Genomic DNA, 13269 nt, shown 5'->3' with positions numbered 1-13269 from the left:
CTTAGTGACAACAATTGGTACTGAAATAGAAATACGTACTAGACAAAGATTATTTATCATACAGGATATGATTTATAATGCAATAAACGATAAAACACTAATATCAAGTGGAAGTTTAGCGGAAGGACTAGATTTACCAGGTAGTGACTTAGATATAATGTATGTACTCACTAATGTAGATGTCGTAGATAATATCCGGAATATTAAACCACCGAAACAATGTACTACATGTACATTAGTAATGGCGACTGATCATAATCATCCTGGATTAACTAGACTGAGATTGGTAGAAACAATGAATGAGGGAATTAGATTTTTTGGTGATGTATTTGAAAGAACTACCGATGGTTTGTATTTGTCAGTGAATGGATTTATTGATGAAATAAAGAAGATAAATTCACATAATCAGCTATCAACACATGGACCTTGTCTGACATTTAAAGATCAGAATACTGATGTTGCATTCTGCTATCGAAGTAAATTTTTCCCTCTCAACCTATTCCATGGGTATGGCGTTATCGTCGGCAATGGCCCCCTAATTTCGTGATAGACCAGATTAAGCTATATGGGTGTTTGATAGTACCTGTAGGACCTAAGAATATATCTGATTCTGATAGTTTATGGAGATTGCCTTTCTCTGTGGCAGAGAAACAACTTGTGCATTCGTTTAATTTTACCCAACTCTTGTGTTACGGTCTTCTAAAATTAACATTAAAGCGTATCGTTAACACAAACATTGATATCAAAGATTTATTGTGTTCTTACTTTCTGAAGACGGCCTTATTCTGGGTCTCAGAGGAAATGGATATTGACACATTTCAAATCCCTAAATTGTTTACTTGTTTTTTTTTCTCATCTTGAATAGATTGATATCATGGGTAAACAACTGTTATTGTCCGAACTATTTCGTACCTGAACACAACATGTTCCTAGGAAAGATCACTCCGGATAACAACAAAATACTGTCACATGTACTGAGTAGCATACAGGTTGGTGGAATTGCTGGATTTATGAGGATTTTATTTTCGCATTACAATGCAAAATATCTCTTAAGAACAAAGAGTGAAACTTCTTTTATAAAGCTAGACTTCCTATTTTACAGGATTCATTCGCTATTTGAAACCAAAGACTTTTCACAGTGTTATAAAGTACTGACGTTAATTGAATCTTTACGTAAGTCCGAGTCGTCTGCGTTTATTATTGATGTGTGTAAAATTTATTACGCTTTATTATGTCAATATGCAGTACAAGTAATACCGCCACCAATAACAATCAATAAAATGCACAACATACACAAAAGTTATCATAGACATTTACAAGACGGTATCAAGGCAGATGCAGTGTCCGGTTGGTTGTGTTATGCGTCGTTTTATTATGTGATAGGACAGTAGAATGTAACACTCACAGACAGATTATGTTCTATCAAGATGATTACCTGATATGGTGCGTTAAGTGTTTGACGATAGTGAAGAACGTATCAATAGTTACAGACAAAATGTACATTCCACAATGACATTATTTGAAAGAATAAACATAGTTGCTGTAGGAAGTGTTGATTACTTGAAACACTCATCATTAATACCTGGAGAAAATAAGGCTGGAGGTGGAGCACAGTGACATTTGTATACCATCCATTGTGATGTCTCACTGTCTTAGATTTCTATGTTATCATCATCATGGTAACATTTGCAATAGACAACAGGCTTTACGTGATCTGTACTTAGCAGTGGAAAAGGACTTTGACAAAGGGTATAAGAGAATATCTGATTCATTAACAATACTTGGAGTATGTTTTGAGTTATCAGGAAATAAGAAAACAGCTAATGAGTGTTTTCAAACTGCATTAAAATGTGGTTTTAAAATATGTCCTTCAGCAAAAATAAAGAAATCAAAACTTTTCGACGTGTAATATAAGTTTCATCATTGTATCGACAAAGTCTTATTGAAATTTCACTATAAAACGGTTGGTCTTATAAATAATGACACACTAGAAGAATTCATTTGTAAAATTGATACAAGTTAAGTTCATGCTTTATACTTGATGTATACGTTTCCGATACCAGTTAAGTTCATGCTTTATACTTGATGTATACTTGATGTATACTTTTCCAAAATGTAGCTCGATTATAATACATATTTCCTGAATGATTCTTATCTATTGATTGGTTTGCTAACACTTGATGCAGGAGACGTTTACTCTGTCGACGCATCCGGTCTCGCTTCTTCAGGAGTTCATGCGATTCCCTCAGTTTTTGTTAGTTACCTTGATTTATCTTCTAAATAGATTATCTTCATTTTACCGACTTTTGACTCCGGATTATATAATTTGTCGACTGGTTACCTTGGACATCATGGTACTTGGTCAAGTAAGAGCAACCAAAATAAGTAAAATCAAACATATAATCGGTGTAATTTGAGGGAAAAGTTTATTGTTTTCCGATGATTTTGTAGTGAAAAAAAAATGTTAAGCCGGTAATTTTCCGCCAAAATTGTACCGATTGAACGCTTGGTTTTACTTCTTTAGCTTGCTCTTACCTGACTTGGTACCATGATGTCCAAGGTAACCAGTCGACAAATTATATAATCCGGAGTCAAAAGTCGGTAATATGAAAATAGTCTATTGGTCAATGAGATTTGAACATCAGTATACTAGTGTTGCCTATATTTATCATACAAAACACAAAATTGTAAACATTTAAGAAATAAATAGATATACGGCTGTGGATTTGTTCATTATACACCTTTAATGGCTAAATGATTGAAAATTATATTTTTTCTATAACTGTTAACCGTATATCTTGTAATGTTTGGCATTGAGCGTTCCTGCTGAAGGTAAATCCAGAAAAGCGCTTCGGACGCATGAAATTATTAAACGTGTTGTTTTCAATTTTGTACAGTTGTGGAGCCCTTTCACAATATATACTTGAATCATAAAGTTTGTCATAGATTTTAGTTTGAAGTCGTCTATTTGTTTCAATATCGAGGAAATTATCCAGACCAGACCCTTTACTTTCGGAAGTATCCTTAATCGCAAGTTCACAGAAATATATGAGATGTAAGCTTTCGTTTAAATTTAAAATATACATCTGAAAAAGGTTCTGTATGAATTATGCTTCACATGAGAACAAAAACAAATCGACAAATAGTGGTATACAATCAGTACCCCTTGGAATACCGTCTGCTGAAATATCAATCAATCAACTAACAAAATATTTTGTCTATCATAAAGTGCAGCATTTTCAGACTAATATCAGTTAATATATTTAGCTTATTGCCTACGGAGTAAATATCAACCTAACAACGCATTTTCATGGGCATCCCGGCATCGACAGGCATGGTCTCTAAATTCGTTATTGAATTGGTAATACATTATGGCTTTCGTGAGTACCTATAGGGCCTAAATCTGTATCTGATAATGCCTTATTATGGAGATTGTCCTTTTCTGTGGCAGAAATACTACTTGTACATTCGTTTAATTTCACTAAACCATTACTGTCTACTTAATTGACATTTAAGCGTATCATTAACAGAATTAATGTGGTCAATTCATTATTGTGTTCTTACTTTCTAAAGACGGAGGAGGATATTGACACATTTAGATTATCCAAATTGTTTTACTGGGTTTTTTTTTCTTAGTCTTGATAAATTGAGATCATGGGTTATCAACTGTTACTGTCCGAACTACTTTATTCCTGAACACAACGTGTTCTTTGGAAAGATCAATGAAGGTAACAAAATCAAACCTCTCAATATTCTGAATAGTATAAAGTGTAGTGGAATTGAAGGATTGATAACGAATTTAATTCGCCTGACGATGGAAATATTCGTTTATTTAGTACAAAGAGTAAAACTTCGTTCATTTTGTAAGATATCTTGTTTTACAAGATTTGTGAATCGATGACAGCTCATTATGCCATTTCAATTTGTTATAAAGAACTGATATTTACTGAGTGTTTGCTAAAGTCAGAATCATCTACATTTATGATTGATGTCTTAATATCACCATGCAAGATTCAATCAATTTGCTGCACAAAAACTAATACCACTAAACACAAAGAATAAAACGTACAACATACACAAACAAACTTGATCATATACATTTACAAGACGGTATCAAGTCAGATGCAGTGTCAGGTTGGTTAATATAGCCATCATTATATTACGTGACAGGACAGTACACCGTATCACTGAGACTAACAGAATATGCTTAATCAAAGTGTACACCTGATATGGTGATGGTAGGCCGTGACGATTATAGGGAAAACATATAAATGATTACAAACAAAATGTATATTCTTCAATGAAACTGAATGACAAGATGAAAATAGCCACGATTGGCCTTGTCGGGTACTTACATCATATCTTTTCAAAGTCAACCTTAAGAATGGTACGCAGGTTTTATAAGTTTTAAGAAAAAATAATTATTCTGGGACTTTCGCATGGCTATTTGTTTTGTATGAACCAACCTCCAACCTTCGGAGAACTCACAGTACTTAGAAAAGTTTCTGGAAACCTAATATTTTTCGTTTTGGCAGAAAGGATTAAAATAACTGATAATGTTATGCTCTTTGTAATTTATTTTATAATTTTGGGAATTTACAGAAGGTTGGAAATTTCAAACTTCTGTCGAATCGACCTTCTTTTTTATCTTTATTTTCGATTCGACCTTCTTGCAATCGTAGTATACCTTTCTGGCCTATTTATTGGATAATTTTTGTATATAGATATAAATTTACTAAATTATTATATGTATTGTTTGTCAATCAATTGTACATGCGTTATTTTTATATATGCTATATAAAGTACATCTGAAATTTAAACTGACTTGTATTTCAACCAAATACCAGATCTAAGGATCCATGACAATTATGGTCGGTAAAGTTTCTTATTTTCAATAAATTATATCCACTTGGTTTAAAGGGGCGCAACCGTTACAATATACCATCAGAATCATATCATCTGAATAGAATAGGTTAATATGTGATTTATATGTGAATTTACAATTCAGGTGAATCTTGTCTGACGGACAATTAGATCTTGCAAGGATCCCATATACCAAGGACAATTATATTATTACTGATAAAAAGTGGGACATTCATATGAGTCGGAGTTCCTTCAGACACTTGTCAAAAACAAGAAGACGCCTGATTATTTTATTTCACATTCAGATATATTGATGATATATTGATGATGTTCTTTCCATAAACAAACCAAATTTTTCTGCTTGGGTTCTATTAATATATCCTACAGAACTAGAAACAATAGACACGGATTCCCCCGCTTCATTTTTAGACTTATACGTCGAATTTGACATCAGCGGTCATCTCAGTACCAGAATCGATGACAAACGAGACGATTTTAATTTTGAATTATCAATTTCCCCCACCTTAGTAACAATATATCTACTTCACCTGCATATGGGATATACATTTACCAACTCATTCGGTATTCAAGAGCCTGCAGCTGCTACTCAGACTTTGTAAAAGGTCAACAGTGTCTGAGCAAAAAGTTGATGAACCAGGGTTATGTCAGAGAACGTCTCGTCCTTTTTCTAAACAAAAGTTCATCGGAAGATACCAAGACCTTGTTGATAAATATTCCGTATCAACTTCACAAATAATACATGATGTTCTTAATGTATAGATTCTAGGTACTGACGTTGTTTATCATCTTAATAACGTGTTATAGTGTTCTTTTATTTGTCTTTGTAAATTATTAACGTTTACTGTTTGTGCCGTTTTTTTGTAATATCCTTTATACGTGGCTCGGTACTTGTACTTCCCGCCATTGTGTTTTTGTGCTGTTGTCATTTTTTGTATTCTTCTGTTTCAAAGTTGCGTATGTGCTTTGTCTTTATGCCATTTTTGTTGTTGTTGACATATTTGTTTGTTTTATAGTGATTGAGATTATAACACAATGTTGACTGCTGTACCTCTATTTTTGACATTTTTACCTTTTATGTCTGTTTGTTTTGTTCACACATTGTTGTCAATATAATGGAATTCTATGCGACTGTCATACAAGTGAGAGGTTTAGCAAGCTTTAAAACCAGGTTTAATCCACCATTTTCTACATAAGAAAATTCCATTACCAAGTCAGGAATATGACAGTTGTTTTCCATTCGTTTGATGTGTTTGATTTTGCTAATTGTTGAGGGACTTTCCGTTTTGAATTTTCCTTGGAGTTCGGTATTTTTGTTGTTTTACTTTTTACATTACCATGACAAAAATGTATACAGTTTTTCCAGCAGTCACCAAACCATTTAAATTAGGCCAAGGAAAATTGACATATATCAAAGCTACAATTATTTTGCGATGTTCAAATCGCAAAATCGATTAAGAAGGTAACTCAAGGTAGCATATGACAGACATAACATAGACATTTATATGCACGGTACAGTATAAAACATCAAGGTCTTTTACCTTCTGAAATATATAGCATGATTGAAATAGCTTTCGCCGCCGCTGCCGTCGAATTAACATCCATTTGTCTGCATGTCAATCTGCGACTTTCGTTACAGGCCAGTCAATTACACTAAACAAAAACAAAACCTTTGAAGACAAAAGAATAATTAGCTGATAGTCATAAAATGGGATAAAGAAACCAAAAGAAGTATTAATTGTAAATTAATAAGTCGAGATAAACTAACAACGCAAAAATATAGACCAATAACTGCAATTGAACGTAGTTAATTATCTTGTTATGCTATGAAGTCAGCTAATGTCTTCAATCTTTTTTTTAAATTCGGTTTCGAGACTTATTCCTTCAGTCATGAGTCAGACTTCACACAAAAGCTTCCAATGAAGAATTAAAAGAAGCTAGCATTATCCTTTAAGTTCACGTTTTGCTATATAGATGATGTCCTATAACAAAATAATTCAAAGTTTTGTGACTATGTTGAACGCATCTATCTTATCGAACTTGATATTAAGGATACAACATATACAGTTAATTCTGATTCGTATTTTGACTTACATCTAGACAAGGAGTGTTGGTTGAAAATAAAATTTTGAGACAAAAGATATCATTTCGACTTCCTAATTGTGAACTTTACATTTCTAAGTAGCACCGTTCCAGCAGCGCATGCATAATTATGGAATATATATCTCCAATCGGATATGATATTCCAGAGCTTGTCTTTCCTATCATGATTTCCTTGATACTTGGTTGCTGCTTACAAGGAAGATTTTAAATTTAGGGTTCCGAGTGGTGAGGTTCGGTCATCCCTTCAAAAAATGTACGGACGCAATCACGAGTTAGTTGACCTTTGTGGAATATCTGTTTCATAGATGACAACGGATATGTTCCTATTGTCGTTACCAAAATCAAGTCGTTTCTTCGACTGTGACATCCCTTAATTAGACTCATCACCAAATCTTTACTTATATAAGAGCCCCACGACGTGTGGGTTTCAGGTCAAGTTGAAATTTGAAGGTACTGACATGTTAAGTTTTAAAGTTATGCACCTTTAAAAGTTTGGTTTCTTCAGTTTTAGGATGATAATGATAATACGTCCTGAACAAATTTTTTAACACTTGCACATAATGTAAAAGACCATAAAAAAACAGGTCAAATTCGATATTGATGGTTTTGACATTTACTGTTCAAGATGTATGCCCTTACAAACCTTCAGAATTGGTATTACTTTGATTTCAGGATGACACTTTAAGTACCACTTGTCTAAATATTTTTACATTTGAACACGCAAAGTCAGGGATTATTAATATGTCAAGTTCGATTTTGATGGTTCTGACATTTACCCTTCAGTAGTTATTCCCCTTAGATACCTTAAAACTCTAACTTTTGTTTCCATATGAAAACGAAAGTACCATCTTATTACAATGTCATGAAACATAAAATATAGGTCACATTCAATTTGAGTTTTTCTGCAAAGTGGGTGTATTCTAGTTCAACTTGTAATTCAATGATAAAACTACTCCTTATATTATAAATACTGGAGTCATACGGTTATTTTAGATTTCAGGTTAATTTAATGACAAATATCACATTAAAATTATTTTGAATCGTCTTACTTTTGTGCTATAGCTTTTTATAAACAGATATATAAGTCTAACCAAGCTTCGAATATCTGCCAATTAACTTCAGAGAAACATACGTACATGTTGAAACTCGGGATTTGAGGCAAGTGGGATTGTGACCTTACGATGTGTGCTGAGCGGAGCGAGGTGGGAAAGATTAACGCTTTTCTTTCCAAAGAGGGTATGTTTTAGGATTTACATGTGAGGGGAAGCTCCGGGTATGTCCCCAACTGAGTTCGATTCTGTATGTCGTATAGGGATTAAAAAACAACCAGATGTTTTAAAATGCCATGTTTAACTCATAGATATTATCTTGAACCATTACAACGTATGTTCTATCATGAGTTTTCAATGAATCTAATAAGGAAACAGTTAGTATTTTCAGTGTTCTTATGGACAGAGTTATGTTTATGATCTGAAAAGCTCCGAAAAAATGCAAAAACTAAAACATCGAACCATGCAGCAATCCCAGATATATTTCTAACAAACAAATTAACCAAAGATGGTCATGACTCACAGTAAACAAACATTGAAATGGATTTAAAGACAAAACTTATGACACAAAACATATAGATCAGACATATGAATCAAGTGACACTTTTCCTGAAGAATCAGATACCTATTTACAGTATTCCACATTTTCTACACATCATTTATCATTTGTGTCGCTTTGAAAAACAGAATTGCTCGATTTTCGTAATTTCGTTGCTTTCCATATGAAGTGTCGAAAAATTGGATATCCTCCTTTTCATTCTCAAAAAATTTATTCCCTCCCAGCCGCCCGTTTAGGTTACACATCATCGGTCCTTAATGAAAAATATTCAAATTCATAACAGATATAGCTTACACATTTGTTACAATCTGAAAATGGCAGTTTGAAATGAAAAACAAATGTTAATAAATTAAATGTTCAAGTTGTTATTTTTTCCTGTTCCAAATCAAATCTCCTGGCCATGTACTATAATCGGATGCGTTAACAAGCTTTGACAAATTCGGTGTCAATCCATGTTTATCAAAAAAGTCAATTATAAACTGTCCTGTTTCATCTTTTCTATGGAATCGAAATTCCAATAAAACTGTCTCAACTTTAACTTTTTCGAAAAATATTTTGGCACCTTTAAGTATTTCATCTTCATGCTTCTCAACGTCCATTTTTATTATTGCATTTTTAATGGGAAATATTTCAAGTAAATCATCTAAAAGTATGGCATTAGCTGTTAAATTGTGAGTTACATTTGATGTTGACGATATTTGTTCTACTCCCATTCCGCCAACATTAGGCTCTGTTGATTTAATCAATCTTAATTCCGATCGCTTGTCTGAAATTCCATTATGAATAATAGACATTTTGTTTGTAACGTTTGCTTTCCTTGCGGAGGCACACAACCGCATTACATTCTCTATATAACAATCGACTGCAATAACGCGATAACCAAGAGCCGCCATTGTCATAGAATACATTCCTATGTTAGCACCAATGTCAATAAACACTGCGTCCGGGTGAAGTTTCATTGCTTCGACAACCTTGTCAACCAGCGGGGTTTCCCATGTACCAGAATTAAAGATCATTCGAGATATGTGAACATCCTCATTAGGATTATAAATATATATAGGTACATTCAAAGGCAGTATCTTTTTAAGGACAAAATTATCTTTTGCTTGACAGGTTTCTTCATCTAATATATTCCATCCAAGGTTATTTTCACGTGTGATTATTTTCCCTAGTGTCTCTTCTGAACTAAGTAGAACAATGTTTGTGTTTTCGACTGGTTTAGTTTTATCAAAGTTTACATTATAGCGAATGAATATAAGAAGTGGGACTATTAATGTCACTCCTAAAGCAAACCATATCACGGCATACTGATATTGAACAGATCCCATCTTCAGTCACCAGTAGACTCCAGAGTGATCCTTTTTTCTGAAAAAGGACACAGATATTGGTCAGTTTTCGAAAATTACTGGGCAAATCCCATGTCAAGTCACCAGTGGACTCCAGGGTTATCCATGTCTGAAAAAGACAGAAATTTTGGCCAGTTATCGATCATAACTGGACTTTTCCCAGTAGTGTCACCAGTGGACTCCAGGGTGATCGGTTTCTGAAAAGGACACAAATATTGGTCAGTTATCGAAAATCCCGAGACAGATCCAATGCCAAGTATCCAGTGGACTCCAGTGATTCATTTCTAAAAAGGACAGACATATTGGTCAGTTGTCGAAAGATACTGGACAGATCATAGTTACCAGTGGACTCCATGGGGATCTATTTCTGAATAGGACAGGAATATTTGTCAATTATCGAACATTACTGGACATATCCCATGTCAAGTTACCAGTGGACTCCATGGGGATTTATTTCTGAATAGGACGGAAATATTGGTCAGCTATGGTCGATGTTAGGCTGTGGGGTCTTGTACATTTCCTTCATACCTTTTTTATCTTATTTTGTTAAGTTTTGTTTACATCTTTTATGATTTTTATAACTTTGTTATTACCGTTTATGGATGAAGTTGTTTTGTGCGTTTTTTTGTTGTTTTTTTTCTCAGGTTTTTGTTTACTTCTCCTCTGATGTCTGAATGACGTATATTAACAAAAATTTTGCTCGATTTTAATGTGTTAGAAATCATTTTATCTCCGACTTATATGGTTATTTTTTCTGCAATATGTTATATGTGGTAGGCAATTGGGATCTCCTAATTTTGAAGTTGAAATATTACAATGAATTTATAGAAAAGGCCACGCACAAGAGATATGATGATTAAATGTATGTACCCACTCTTCCCCCTAAACAGACCCTCATGTATAGTTGCTCACATCTACGTCACATGGTCTCTGGCGGATATTTGTCTCATTAATTCGCATCTATATCATATCTTCATTTTTTTATATTGTTTTATTTTACTTAAATGCGTTGAGGTGCGTTCTTGTTTGGAAATTTTTGTTGCATTTTTATCATCTGAAACGGCTTTCTCTTAAACGGCGATTTGTTCAGGTCACAGGTGCTTGGGTACATAATTTGGAATTTGTTCATTAATTGCACTGAATATTAAAATAAAATTGAGAATCGAAATGGGGAATGTTTCAAAGAGACAACAACCCGATCAAAGGGTAGCTAAAGGCCACCAATGGGTCTTCAACATAGCGAAAAAATCCTCCACCCGGAGGCGGGCTTCAGCTGGCCCCTATACAAAATGTGTACCAGTTCAGTGAAAATGAACGTCACACTAAACTCCAAAACATATAAATGAACTAAAATTAAAAAACATACAAGACTTACAAAGGCCAGAGGCTCCTGATTTGGGACAGGCGCAAAAATGCGGCGGGGTTAAACATGTTTTGTGAGATCTCAACCCTCCCCCTATACCTCTAGCCAATGTAGAATAAACAAACACACAGCAATACGCACAGTAAAACTCAGTTCAAAAGAAGTCCGAGTCCGATGTCAGAATTGAATTTTCTGCTTTTATACCACATACTTAAGACTACTTTTTTTGTCGTACCTTGTTTTTGGTGAATTAAGAAATCTGTTACAACCCCTTATTTTAGATTCATTTTACTGTCCATTGATGAAGTCAAATACAACCCCTTATTTTACTATCCATTCTAGGATAGTAAATAAGGGGGTGTATTCACCCAAAAAAAGGTAAGACACGCATATATAGTAATGTTAAAACAGAACAATCAGTATTCAGTGCAAACAATGAAACAAATATCAAAATCACGTACCCAAGCGCCTGTCGTTCAGATGTGTATAACTTAATGTTCTGCGATATTTTGATGTACTTTAAAACAAACGTCAAGGAAACCTCTAGCCAACAACACAAATAACCAAAGACGACTAAAAAAATACTTTTCCAAACAGTAAGTGAAAAGTGTACCACGTGCACATGTCGATCTAGTTCAATGTGACGACCAAAAGAATCGAGTTCATTCCCTTGACTTTCACTAGCTATATGAAATAATATGTACATACATGTGTATATTCATTAATTTTTATCTACATTTCTGTAAAAGTAAAAATGTAATGCCTTAAGTAATTAATAATGATGTGATCGGTTCATGTCCTTACCTTACAAAGTATTTTTAATGTAGACATCTGATACAGTATATTAATTCTGTCCTTTATCTCATTACATGTTTACCTAACCTGCCCCACTTATAATCCTATAGTTGTCATTTCATATCAATCATATTTCATCAGGGCAATCGCTGTAATGAATTAAATATATATATATATTCAATTTAGACTTGTTTATATACATACATATATAGATTTGAATCCTTTGGGATAGTAGTAGGCCCGGGGCTTGAGTGTTGTCTGAATAATTGTATGCGTTATAAACAGCGTAAATGTGAATGAAAGATAAATACAATTCATTTGTGAAGAAGATTATGAAAATGTTGCTATACAGACTTTTTCACAGATGTTGTTAAAAAGCAACCTGATTATTCAAACAATCGTTCCATAAGGAAGCTGCCATTTGATTTGTATGGGGGGGGGGGGGGGGGGGCTAGTATGAAAATTTTTGTCCTGCATTTTTTTTTTAGTTGTAATCTCTGTCCTGCCTTTTTATTTTTCGCTCTATTCGGTCCTGTCGGTTTTTTTTTTTAGTTTATCCTTACTTTTTTTTATATAAATTGTCATCCTGCCTTATTTTTTGCAAAGTGTCTCATCCTGCCTTTTACTCAAAACTCCTGTCCTGCCTATTTTTTTCAAATTTCATCCTAGCCCCCCCCCCCCCCCCTTTCCCCTTAAAAATCAAATGGTAGCTCCCTAAGACATGTAATATGAGAATATTTTTCACATTTCCCAAATCTGAAATAAAAAGTCAATCACAAATTGTTGCAACAGTTATATGACTTGAATAGACTAAATTAAAAAAATAATAAAAAAAACAACTAAGCAGTATATATAGAAATTGGTTTTTTTTTAATATACCGGCCGTCTAAACATTGAAAGTTTTAATTAATTCATTTTTCATTACATTTATTATCACAAACAATTAAATTATACTATTACATTTGTGTTGTACATTAAACCAGTACCTTTAAAATAAAATAAAAATGAAAAGAAAGAAAAATAGTATGATTGCCAATGAGAGAATTATCCATTTACACCCAAGGACAAAAATGTGAACCGGCAATCAGGTCATCTTGCGGTATTTAGTGCTGTATTAACTATCAGAAAATTGTTTATAATTATCATAATAACATTAATTCAACATTCATCTTT

General features: G+C 33.5%; 1 protein-coding gene across 1 annotated transcript; it reads right to left on the bottom strand.

Moving 5' to 3' along the window:
- Positions 1–8440: 8440 nt before the first annotated feature.
- LOC127723268 (uncharacterized) lies at positions 8441–10083 on the bottom strand. Its single transcript, XM_052229835.1, has one exon. It carries the CDS (start codon positions 9918–9920, stop codon positions 8958–8960), a length of 963 nt encoding a protein of 320 aa, XP_052085795.1. The 5' UTR covers positions 9921–10083; the 3' UTR covers positions 8441–8957.
- Between the last annotated feature and the right edge of the window lie 3186 nt (positions 10084–13269).

Source organism: Mytilus californianus, unplaced genomic scaffold (genome assembly GCF_021869535.1).
Source record: "Mytilus californianus isolate M0D057914Y unplaced genomic scaffold, xbMytCali1.0.p SCAF_13, whole genome shotgun sequence".
Taxonomy (NCBI): domain Eukaryota; kingdom Metazoa; phylum Mollusca; class Bivalvia; order Mytilida; family Mytilidae; genus Mytilus; species Mytilus californianus.
Note: the sequence above shows the minus strand (reverse complement) of the source record. Positions and strands in the feature narration are given on the sequence as shown.